The sequence below is a fragment of the Limulus polyphemus genome, unplaced genomic scaffold, assembly GCF_000517525.1.
Source record: "Limulus polyphemus unplaced genomic scaffold, Limulus_polyphemus-2.1.2 Scaffold516, whole genome shotgun sequence".
Lineage (NCBI taxonomy): Eukaryota > Metazoa > Arthropoda > Merostomata > Xiphosura > Limulidae > Limulus > Limulus polyphemus.
The window spans coordinates 67427-80406 of NW_013666126.1; the positions used below are offsets into that span (position 1 = coordinate 67427).

General features: G+C 32.9%; 1 protein-coding gene across 2 annotated transcripts in view; it reads left to right on the plus strand.

Moving 5' to 3' along the window:
• The window catches only part of LOC106458792 (Down syndrome cell adhesion molecule-like protein Dscam2), a 172640-nt gene that overhangs the window by 44614 nt on the left and 115046 nt on the right, over nucleotides 1-12980 (plus strand). For both annotated transcript variants that reach the window (XR_002610440.1, XM_022385131.1), the window contains exon 4: nucleotides 9134-9283. Coding sequence is in view for 1 of the 2 variants with exons in the window: in XM_022385131.1 (XP_022240839.1) it covers nucleotides 9134-9283 (150 nt within the window). In the remaining variant the exon portion in view is untranslated. The remainder of the gene's footprint in view (nucleotides 1-9133; nucleotides 9284-12980) is intronic.

Sequence of the window (12980 nt, forward strand, 5' to 3'; positions counted from 1 at the left end):
CACTGCTAAATTAGGGACGGCTAGCGCAGATAGCCCTTGTGTAGCTTTTCGCGAAATTCAAAACAAACAAATCATTCAGTCTAGAACTATCTAAAGAAATAAGAATAAGAAATCATTTTGATACATAAGCCTTGCTTTTAATGTGTGTGTGTGTGTGTTTTGTTGTTGTTGTTGTTTCAGGATGGTAACAAGCCTTACTTTTAATGTGTGTGTGTGTGATTTTTTCAGGATGGTGACAAGCTTTGCTTTTAATGTGTATGTGTGTGTGTGTGTGTGTGTGTGTTTTCAGGATGATGATAAAAACATTGAAGAGAGTATATTGTTCGACTTGAATTGAATATACATAACTTTTCTAATATAAAAGATTTTGAGTGTCGATGATATTTATTTCTCTTTAAGTTCGAAAAACAATAACAAACGGGTGAGCTTAAATTCTACCTTTTATAGTAGTAAGTTATATTAGAAACAAAAGTTCGATAATTAAATTAATAATTTCGTTAAGGTGGATAATAAAATATCTGTTTGATTCAACGTTACAGACAGCAGTCCTTTCCCAGGTGGATTTACTATACAATTTCAGTTAAGGCTAAAAATAGCTAGGTCCGAATCGTAATGAGCATTTCATTCTGGTAAATGTTTTAGCCCTTTATTTTTCCACTAAGTTTACATTTCATTCTGCTAAATGTTTTAGCACTTTGTTTTTTTACTAAATTTACTTTTCATTCTGGTAAATGTTTTAGTACTTTGTTTTTTCACTAAGTTTACATTTCATTCTGGTAAATGTTTTAGTACTTTGTTTTTCTACTAATTTTACTTTTCATTCTGGTAAATGTTTTAGTACTTTGTTTTTTTACTAAGTTTACTTTTCATTCTGCTAAATGTTTTAGTACTTTGTTTTTCTACTAATTTTACTTTTCATTCTGGTAAATGTTTTAGTACTTTGTTTTTTTACTAAGTTTACTTTTCATTCTGGTAAATGTTTTAGTACTTTGTTTTTTTACTAAGTTTACTTTCCATTCTGGTAAATGTTTTAGCCCTTTGTTTTTCACTAAGTTTACTTTTCATTCTGATAAATGTTTTAGTACTTTGTTTTTTCACTAAGTTTACATTTCATTCTGGTAAATGTTTTAGTACTTTGTTTTTCCACTAAGTTTACTTTTCATTCTGGTAAATGTTTTAGCACTTTGTTTTTCCCCTAAGCTTACTTTCTTATGATCTGAAACTGATAGTAGGTCGACACATCTTACTGACTTTTACAATATGCTCTATTTATTTGAACTACGAATATTGTTGCAACTAAAAGTATACTGAAACATCCTTTTTACTTTTACAATACGTTCTGTGTTTAATACTAATAGTGCTAGTAGTAGCATGGATGGTGCGAATACTTGAGATCAGAACTCGAATACAAATACGAATACTTCATATTTTTATGAATACGAATACTAAAATGAATGCAGGAAAATAGTAAGTATTCGAATACGAATACATAGGAGTGTATTCATAAATATATTCATGAATACTTTGTCAGGTAACATACAATAATGATAAAACAGCAGATGATAATAGGTCGACTTTTTAGAAACTGAAACAAAATTTGAACAAATAATAATATTTCAATACTTTTATATTTCAAAATGCAATAACAAAGTTTTAGAACAAAATATATATTTGTTTAAAGGAGACTTATAGATATCATAACTGTCCATTGTTCTTTATGAACATCAGGGTCTCAAATGTTTTGTCAGAGACGCGGTAGCGATCAGGTTTTTCCTCCGATGCTAAACAAACGCTCAACGGGGGCAGAGGATGCTGGAACAATCAGGTATCGCTTGGCTAGTAGAGATAGGGTAAGAATGTCCTTTTCATGAATCTTCTAATAGTCTAGATGGTTGCTTTCTGGGAGGCAGTAAAGAAAACAGTGCCTACTTCTTTTGCGTGGGGGGATTTACAGTCCTCTTTTGGTTCCAAGGTTGTAGGATTATTTGATGAGGAAGCTATTTTCATCTCTTGCTGTAGGATCATTCTATCGGATTTATTGACCATAGGTCTAGTGAAACACCAGTCAATTTTATATCAGGGATTCAATGTTGCAGCCAAATAGAAGACACTTCTTGCTCATACTGAATCAGCCAGGCGTGTACAAATTTCTTCAGTGCAAATACAAGATTGAAATTATATCTGAACTGCATACATTCTATCTCAATAATCAATCCATAAACACATGGCATTACATAACTGTTCTGACCCTGGGTGAAATCTGTTGCCTTTTCAAAAGGTGTCAGTATTGTCACCAAATCTGCAAGTACATTTCGATCATAAAAAGTAAGTTTCGATGTACCAGTATCTAGGTTATCCAACTTCTTCGATAAAGACTTGATCATCATAATTTCTGAGTTCCATTATGTTGATGTTGCCGATTTAATTCTGGCCTCTCCCTCAAGTAGATCAGTTGCTGGCGTGGATTTTCGAATATAAGACACGATGGCTGATGCTTTGGAAATTACAGTAAGCAGTGGTCCAGGTATTTTCATGTCATCCCTGACCACAATCTGTAGCTGTGGGAAAAAAAAGAGTTCATGTTCAGGAAGAAATTCGGATAAATTGTCTACTGATTTATAATATCCAAAAGTTCATCTTCTGAGTCACTATCTGTAGATGAGCTATCACCCTCTTTCACATTAGGTAGTATTTGCGGTTAAAATCCAGGCAAGCAGAAAGTCTTGATCATGTTAGATGCATTATCAGATGTCACATATAACACCTTGTTGTTGATGTTAAAGATATTTATTATTTCAACATATTGGGCTGCAATGTTTTCAGATGTGTGACACCCCTTGAAACGCTGACATGCCAGCATAACTGTTTGCATTTTCCATTCAAGTATAAAATGACCAGTGAGTCCAAGAAAGCTGCACATTTGTCTGCTACTTCTGATATCCAGAGTGACGTTGATGTTGGGTACAAGTTTCTGTACAGATATTACTTTTTGTTGGACTTCATCAAACCTGCTCTCGATCAACACTGTGGAACAGATTGCTTGCAACTCCGGAGAATATATCGAGAATCTATGGTTGCCATTAGATCTTGAAAATCTTTTGACTCCACCACTAAGAAGGGTTGCAGTGTACCGGCAATAAAACTGATGAGTTTGTTAGTGATTTGCTTCTGAAGAGGGTGTGTAGATTTATATTTAGTTGATTCGGTACAGTACGCTGCTATTGTAGGTTGCTACGCCTGGTCCAAAGTGCCAAATGATTATGCTAGAAATACAAAAGTGTATCTTTGTTATATAATATAGAATATAGTTTATAATGAAAAACATATAACAATAAATAAAATGATGAGAAACAGGAGAAATTTAGTTTAATGTATCAGCAGGTTAGTAGAAATAATCCGCTCAGAATATTTACACTTTGCCTTGATGTGACCAGATCTATCAGTAGGAAGTGTTTATGTACCATTGAAAGCAGTTTAGTAGCCATCTCAAATTCTCTCAAATGACCTGAATAACCATGTAATACAATACCTTTTAAAGTGGTTGGAGAGTATTGACCTGATTTAACCCTTTCGCCACGGGCATACTTTACTGCGCATGTCACGATGTTTTTAGTAAGTTATATTCAAAATTTAATCAAACTACTTTTTGTTCATGTTATACCAATTGGTATAGCATAAAATCGTAGCTAATAATCCATATTTTAGTATATAAGTTTTAAGTTCTTAATTTTATAAGGCAATATTAAATAATCCTGAATTTCCCCTATGTGAATAGAAACTTTCCCGTGGAATGAAGTTTGTACTGAAAGAGAAATTAACGTGCTGCGGATATAATAATGACAGTCCAGAAATTAACGTGCTGCGGATATAATAATGACAGTCCAGAAATTAACGTGCTGCGGATATAATAATGACAGTCTAGAAATTTGATGTGTACAAAAGTTGAAATTTACTCTTACAATATTAAGTATTCACTAAATCATTCAGCGAATACAAATACTTTAATTTTATTTTCCAAAGTATTCGAATACAAGTACGAATACTCCCAAAGCTGCATTCGAATGTATTTGAATACGATTACCCCAAGTCAGAGTAGTAAAGGATTTAATTATAACGAAAAGGTTCTGTTAAGTAATATATTTCAGCCTTTAGCTTGTTAACAGGATAACAAAGGGGACAGGTAGAAGTGTAAATGAAGAACATAAGGAGGTTATTGCTATAGGAGATTTTTAGTACTCCATATAGATAGGATAGTCTATGAGGTAAATAAGTAGAAAATAATTAGATTGTGCTATCTAGGGGCAGGTGTGGAGAATATAACCGACAGAGCAAGTGATATAGTAAAGAGTGTCAGTAATAATGAAATTTTTTTTGTGTACATAGGACTAATGATGTTGAGAACGGTAGGTCATAAGAACTTATTGTAAGTACAGAGCATTAATAAAGGCATTAAAATAAAATGGCCATAATAACTTAATTCTGTCAGGGGGTGAAATTATAAGTAGATCACTAAGTCTGACAGCTAGGCATAGGTTAATATATAGGAAAGAGCACGTTGACAGGATGAATTGGTGGGATCAATTCAATGGTAAAAGGGGAACTTTTTGGAATGGATGGTTTACAGTTAAATATGATAAGAACTGATTCCGTTGCACGGGCTATAAACTCAACTGTAAGGGCAACTTTAAACTAGGATTACACAGTAGAGAAGACCAGAATAATTTAGAAAAATAAGATATAGAGAGGGAAGAAGATACAAGTGTTATTATTGTAATGCTAAAAGTATAATAAATAAAACTGATGACCATAGAGCACTGGTCAGAAAAGAGGATATTGATACAATGAGAATAACTGAAACCTGGCTAAATGTAGACAAGTTTTATGTCAAAATTTTATTTGAAATACAAGATTATAAGTTGTTTAATAGAGATATACCACCAAAAAAAGGGGGGGGAGTGACGTTATATGTAAAATGTGAGTTACAGTCTGTTCAACTCGAGGATATCAAAGCTAATAGCAACGACGTTGAATCTATTTTGGTTTCTATTAATGGTTATAAGGGGAGAAAGCTTTTAGCCGGAATTTAATTACGGACCACCAGATGAAGCTTATGAAATTAATGACAAACTCTAAAATAAAGTTAATAATTCAACTGCTAATGAGGTTATAATTATGGGAGATTTCAATTTCAGGCACACATGTTGGAAAATATTAGAGCCAATCATGAGAAAAACAGGTTTTCATAAACTGTTCAAGATGGTTTTCTTCGACAATTGGTTATAGAACCAACTTAGAGCAATGCTATTTTAGATTTATTGTTATCTTCTAATAAATAAATGGTTGATAGGGTAGAGATTGGGGAATATCTAGGTGCAAATGATAGTTGGTCAATTAGATTTGATTTTTCGTTGTATATGGAAATAAGGAATAATGAGATTATGGTTCCATATTTCAAAAAAGCAAATTTTGAAGAGATGAGACAAGAATTATCCGCTTTAAATTAGGAAACTTAGTTAGTTGGAAATACTAATCAAATATGGAAAACTTTTTGAAATAAATTCTTAAATATTGAAGAAAGACATGTTCCTTATAGATTAAAAAATGTGACTGCAAGTTAAAACTAGGTTGGTTTACAAATATTATAAATGATATAATTAAAGACAAAAATTATAAATATAATTTTAAATTGACTGTAACGATGTGAGATTTGGAGGATTATAGAAGATCAAGAGAGATGGTCAAATGAAAAATTAGGAAATAGTATATATATATATATATGAAGAAAATGTGGGTTGAAAATTTAAAAATTAATAGTAAGGATTTCTTCAAATACGTTAAGGGTAAGTAAAATGTTAGGATGGGAGTGAGTTTTTGAGGGATGATACAGGAAGGTTAAAATCTGATGATTATTAAATGGCTGAGTTATCAAAACCTATTTTTTTCAGCTTTATTATTGAAACTTTGAGCAATATTCCTCATATTGAACAGTTGTTAGATGGACACAAGAATGAACAAGATAATCACATCAATTCTGAACTTGTTAAGAAAGAAATTGAGAAGTTTAAAGAATGATAAACTTCTGGGCCAGATAATATTTACCCAAGAGTTTTTAAAGAGGTTAATGATTGGATGTGGGAGTCACTTGTTACTACTTTTTCTAAGTTCTTGAATAGCGGACAGGTGTCAGAAGATCGGAAGTTGGCTAACGTTACTCTTCTTTTCAAGAAAGGTGATAAAAATTGTCCCAGTAATTATTGGCATATTAGTCTTATATCAGTGGTGAAAATCGTTTTTAAAAGTATGATAAAAGATGTTTTGCAAAGTCACTTTAAATAGTTTATTTATTTATTTTTTATATAGTCAGCATGGTTTCTTGCCTTACTTGTATTTTGACATTCTTTAAAAAGGTTACTGCTTACGTAGATGAGGGTACAGGTGTGCATTTGGTATACCTAGATTTTCAGAAAGTATTTGACAAGGTGTTACATAAAAGGCTTGTTTAAAATTATGTGTATAGGTGGGGAGAATAGGTTGGTTCATTCGATAGAAAACTGGCTAGATGGAAAAAACAGAAAGTTACTAGAAATGGAGTTCAGTCAAACTAGAATAGTCCTCAGTTTTAAGACCTTTGTTCTTTCTTATTTACATCTATGATATAGATAAAGAAATGGTCAATAAATTACTTATATTTGCTGATGTCGTTTAAGATTTAGGTATTGCTGGCTATGACGAGGATGCTACTGCTTTACAAAAGAGTTGGGATTATTTGGTGATTTGGGCAAATAAATGGGAGATTACTTTTATTTATAATAAATGCATACGGGATATCACAATTTGAAATGCGAGTACAATGTTATGGAAGAAAAATATTTTTGTGTTCTGTTTCCTGGGTCTCTCTAGCCATCTAAGCAATATATTGTTGCTAGTGACAGATCAAATAGGATTTTATACTGTATCTATAGAAATAGTGAATATAAGTCTGAAGAGGTTTTATTGTCATTGTACAGATCATTGATTAGGACACATTTGGAGTATTGTATTCAGTCTTGTGCTCTTTACCTTAAAAAATACATTGAATTGTTTGAAAAGGTTTGGAGAAGGGCAACGAGGATGATACCTGAAATGGAAAGGTTGTCATACGAGGATAGGTTAATACCTCTGAAATTATTTTCTATTGAAAATAAAAGAAGAGTTAGAAGGGATCTGATTTAGGTACTTACAATTGATAATGTAATTGATAGTGTTGATGCATCATCTTTTATTTCGTCTTTATTGGTGAAATTGGTAAGACTAATGGAGAGAAATGTAAATTTTAACAAGGTAGGAGTCATCTTCAGCTAAGACAGCTTTATTTTTTTAAACAGGGTGGTTGGCCAGTAGAATGTGTTGCCTTCAGATTTGGTAGATTCAGTTAATTTAAGAAAGTTTAGAGTTTAGTTTAATTTAGTGGATAGGATGGCCTAGATGGATCAAACAGTTCTCTTGCTGTCTTTTAATGTTATGTTATAAATACCCGACTGCTGTCACAACTAATAGTAGACCAAGACATCCTATCCTGTTTACTTTTACAATGTGTTCTATTTATGTAAGCTACGAGTATGGTTGCAACCAATAGTAAGCCCAAACATCTTGTTTACTTTTACAAATAGCTCGTTCGAACTTTTTTGAACTTCAAGGCTGCGTGAATGATTATATTCAAATCCTCAGATTGTTTAACTGAGTAATTCAAACTTTTTATTAGCACTATTATGTAAATATTATGTAAAGAATTTAAATATTCACAATAATTGGTTCTCAAAGTAGATTTTCAAATAACGTATCATTGGATAATTTAAGTTAAACCAGTGGATATTGCATTATAGTTAGATTTAAGCCAAATGTCGATTTCGCAAAATTAAATATTTCAACATAAAAATCATTTTCAGTTGCGTTTCCTTCAATAAAAAATATTTGTCTTTTGTTTCTTAGAAACCTTTGTTGCTTATTATGATGTATTTTGAAGAAGCGTGCAACAATTTTAAGCTCGAAATATCCACACACTCTAATTCCAGAAGCACACTAATATTGAAACACATTGTTGGAAATTTCACTTCTTAAGCCTAGTAATTCCATGCTTCAGCTTCAACAAATTATCTCCATGGGTTCAATATTCATTACACAAAGAATTTCTGTCTTACTGATACTGTTGAAAGTAGTTTTATCAAGTAAATAGCTAATCATTTTCACGCCTAAAAGGCACATAATGCCGATGCTTAACTTTGGTTTATTGAAGCACAAGCGGAATGAAAATGGAGAATGGTGATAAATTCCGCTTGAATAAACTCCAGATCATCGCAGGTTAACTCGCAGCTGCCCGCTTGTACCCATTGAACAACTGGGTAGACTGAAGCAATTGGAGTGAAGTGTCTTGCTCAAGCACTCAAAACGTTTCGGGCAGTACTCGAGCCCACAAACACTAAACCCTAGTCTATATTGCCCCTAATCAGTTTTATGGGAACTTAAATTTTTACTGGTAGATATTACTTAAGTCATGAGCGATTTCTCGAGGTATCTTTGTAAACGTGTAATGATTTCAAAAATGTTTCAATAATATTTAACGTAATGTGCTTCTGTGTATCATATGTAATTTATATGAAATGCAAAGAGCAGCCTAGCCATGTGTATGTTTCCGTGCTTGAATCATATGTAATTTATATGAAATGCAAAGAGCAGCCTAGCCATGTGTATGTTTCCGTGCTTGAATCATATGTAATTTATATGAAATGCAAAGAGCAGCCTAGCCATGTGTATGTTTCCGTGCTTGAATCATATGTAATTTATATGAAATGCAAAGAGCAGCCTAGCCATATGTATGTTTCCGTTCTTGAATAATATGTAATTTATATGAAATGCAAAGAGCAGCCTAGCCATGTGTATGTTTCCGTGCTTGAATCATCTTCCGTGTTTTGTTTTATTTTTTATCTTTCAAACTACATTTCCATGGTTCAATCGTTAAATTTTTCTCCTTAAATTCTGAATTATAATATTCTTCATTTTAATCCATTGCCTCAGCGTCATAAAATGCCGTAGCCTATCTCATGTTGATATATGTTTCCACGGTAACATCCATCTGTATTATTTGGTTTTTGTGTAGGAGGAAGATATAGTACATTCTCCAACGGAGTCCTTCACATTCGTGATGTTCGAGCTTCCGATGCCTACAGTAGCTATCAGTGTGTGACCACGAACAGATTAACGGGAGAATCGAAGACTAGTAATTTGGTTGGTAGATTAATTCTTAAAGGTAAGTCTAAATGGATTTGATTAAAGTAGCAGAAAATCTCGTAGAGCGCATTTAATATTACAGGAATAGAATTCAAACTTCATTCAATTTCTTGATGATTTTCTATAGCTTGGACCGTCTTGCTAAAATATATTCAATATTAAGTATTTTGACTCTAAGGGTAACAAAACAAATGTGGTGAGTTATGCAACCGTAACCTTAAGTTAAATCACGGAAAGTGGGTGTCGTTCATATAGCTTAAAGTATCGAGTACTTGCTTTTACACGAATTCAAAATCTATAGATGGGTGTTTGGATTTTTTTTCACTTTATACATTAGCCAACTAAACCAGCCAGTAAAAGTGACGACTCAAATGGCTGTTGGACGGATTTTGTTTTCCACCATTAGGACATTATATCAGATCGGCTTTCTTATTTTTGATTCAGTAAAACTTAAAGTAGAATTTCTTGATTTTCAGGTTACAAGAATTGAGACTGTACTGAATAGTGATTCGTTCAGAAATAATGTTGCTCTTAAAAGTAAGGCAATTGAAAGGTAAAAACTGATTTTTAGAACTCTTTAAAAGGGTTGGGCGTGGCTAGTATCCGAGGTTAGAATTATCTAAAGTATTCATGATATTAAGTACATGTATCAAAAGTGTTTAGAACTTAGCCCTTCCCTCTCCTCACGATAACTTCGTAGTTGTGCCTTTACAGTCATTTCGATCGTAGTATACAATACATAAAAACAGATTTGTAACAAAGGAAAAGGGCGTTATCATAATAGCGTCACTACTGTATTAGGTATACAAGCTACGTTAATCTTGTTACTGATATATATATATATATTATATAGGTACAGCTGGAAATTTTATACAGCTTCCACTGTCAAATAATGCATACTCACAACCCACTGTGATAATTATAAATACGCCACTTACAACGTAGTGTTTTGTTAGTTACAAAACTCATCACTTGACAACATTTACAATATATCTTATCCTTAATTACCACCCCTCCTGTGGCTCAGCGGAATGCCTGAGAGTTTTTAACGCTAAAAGCTGGGTTTTGATAACCGCGGTGGGCAGAGCATATAGTTCATTGTGTAGCACTGTGCTTAACAATCATTTTTGTTTCTTTGTTGTTGTTTTTAGCACATAGCCACACATTGAGCTATCTGCGTGGGAAATCGAGCCAAGGATTCTAGCATTGTAAGTCCTTAAGCTTACCGCCGAGCCACAGGGGGACAATTAACAACAAACCAACAACTTACTTACCAATGCCACATTGCAACAGTTTTGTTTGTGATATTTACCGCTGGTCCTTACAGCTGAACAAAATGGAAAATTATTCATGTCTTCATATAATGTTATTATAAGCAAGAACATTACACACTTAGTACCGTTTTATAACGAATATTAATTAGAAACAAGAGTTATTTCATTCCAAGTTGTAAGGTAAAACTACACTTTTATTCTGAGATCACCAACGTGAAAGTCGAATCTTAATGGTTTAAAATGTAAGTAGGTATCTTGAAAGCACACAACCACGGAAACATACCAGATTTATATGTATTTTGACCAATATATTTTTGTTTCAATGGTCACTAAAAAGGCCCACAAACACAGACAAACTCTATTTTTCTGATCACATACAGTGCGCTATAATTATTCACTTGTGTATATCATTGCGCATGAATTGAATACACAGAAGGAATAACTATCACATATGTATTAAGCCAAGAAACACTTAAAACAAACATATAACAAACACCCCTTGTAACATATCGCAGGACAAGACGGTATTTCATTTAAAATATAATTATTCCCTTAATGTGAACAAAAATTGTGAGAGTTCAGAACCGACGGCCATTACTATTCTAAAGTGCATTCTAACTGTCTTAAAGGAAAAAAAAACCCGAACAGGAAAAAAAAAATTATTTATGAATTACTTAATGAACTTGTTCGTATAATTCGATAAACTGAGCAGCTATTAACAAAATGGTTTTGTATTCGAGAAAACAAATATCATGAATTACCTAAAGATATAGACGTTATCCAAATAAGGGGTCCTTAAAATTCGGAGTTCAATCCTTGAAGTGGACACAGTGCAGATAGTCTATTGTGCAGCTTTGCACTCAAACAAACAAATATGCAACCAAGGAAAATAGATAAATTAAAAAGAAAATACATGAAACTGTTATGGTCTCAGCGATGTGTTTTAACGCGGTGATAAAAAACAAAGCAACATCAACTTTCTGTTAGATAAATATAACTTAAACTTTCTGTTTATGGACGCTGAGCAACATCAACTTTTTGTTAGATAAGTATAAGCTAAACTTTCTGTTTCTAGACGCTGAACAACATCAACTCTCTGTTATATAAGTATAAGTTAATAAACTTTCTGTTTATGGACGCTCAATCGCCTTAGACGTGTTGGAAAACTCCCTGAAGCTTTTTAAAGTGTGTTTTTTGTTATCAGTAATAAGTAATAATTTTAAGTTTCCTGTCAGTAAGACATATTTACGAGAATGTTTCTTTGAAAGAACGATCAACCTCAGGAGTTCGTTAAGATAGTGTTCTGCTCCCACTTATAATAAATGTACTTTATTCTATACCACTTATAATAAATGTAATTTATGCTAAATAATGGCATATAATGATTTTTTGTAACGTCAAACAGTTTTCAAGTTATTTTACAACACATCTTTGTTAGCTTTTCAGACATGCAGACTTTAAGCTTTAAAACAATTTTTATGCGTGGCGCGCACTGTTGAATAGCTTTGGAAAAAAACTACTTTCAGAGCATGTAAGGCATGTGTTCTCTCTCTCTCTCCTAGGACTGTCGCCTGAATTCTTATCATCCTTGTTAAATTTTATTCTTCTAGTATTTTTGTACATCCTATAGTTACAAAGCTATTCATTTTCTGCCAACTAAAAAAATCAAACCATTCTCTAAAGAAGGTCATATAAGTTACGCATATGTCGACTCTTCTCATTTTTTTGAGTTGCTGTCCGTAAACAAAGTATTTCGTGTAGTTTTTTCAATTATGGGTTTTTACAGTATTTGTATAATGTGTACAACACTACTCACCAAAGAGAAAGTACTAACTGAGATGAATCTACACAATGCTTAAATTACTTTTAGGTTTATTCTAACTTTTATATCTTGCTTGAAGTCTCGGTAGAGTTAAAAATAAAGAATAGTATAGAGTTTGTTTAATTTCCTGTAAAGCTACACAAGGGCTATCTGCACTAGTCGTCCCTAATTTAGCAATGATAGACTAGGGGGGGAAAGCAGCTGGCCAATACCAATTCATAGCTGGATTGACCGACATTTGTAACGCCCCACGGCTGAAAGGGCGAGTATATTCGGTGACAGGGATTAACAGTCGAGCGCCCTAACCACCAGGCCATGTAGAAGAAAGAGAAACCGAAAATCTATACGTTTTCTGTCATTTTTAAGAAAGGCATCTTGGGCTATTCTCATATATCTTGTGTGAAATGCGCTGTAAAAAGCGCCAGGTTAAACGACATATTGTCATTAGTAAACTTAATGATAAACATAGAAAGGTGTATGTTTACTAAAAGTGTGTCGATACAACAATACGATACGAGTAACGTATCGTGAAGCAGTGATACGCAAGTTAAACGACATATTGTCATTAGTAAACTTAATGATAAACATAGAAAGGTGTATGTTTACTAAAAGTGTGTCGA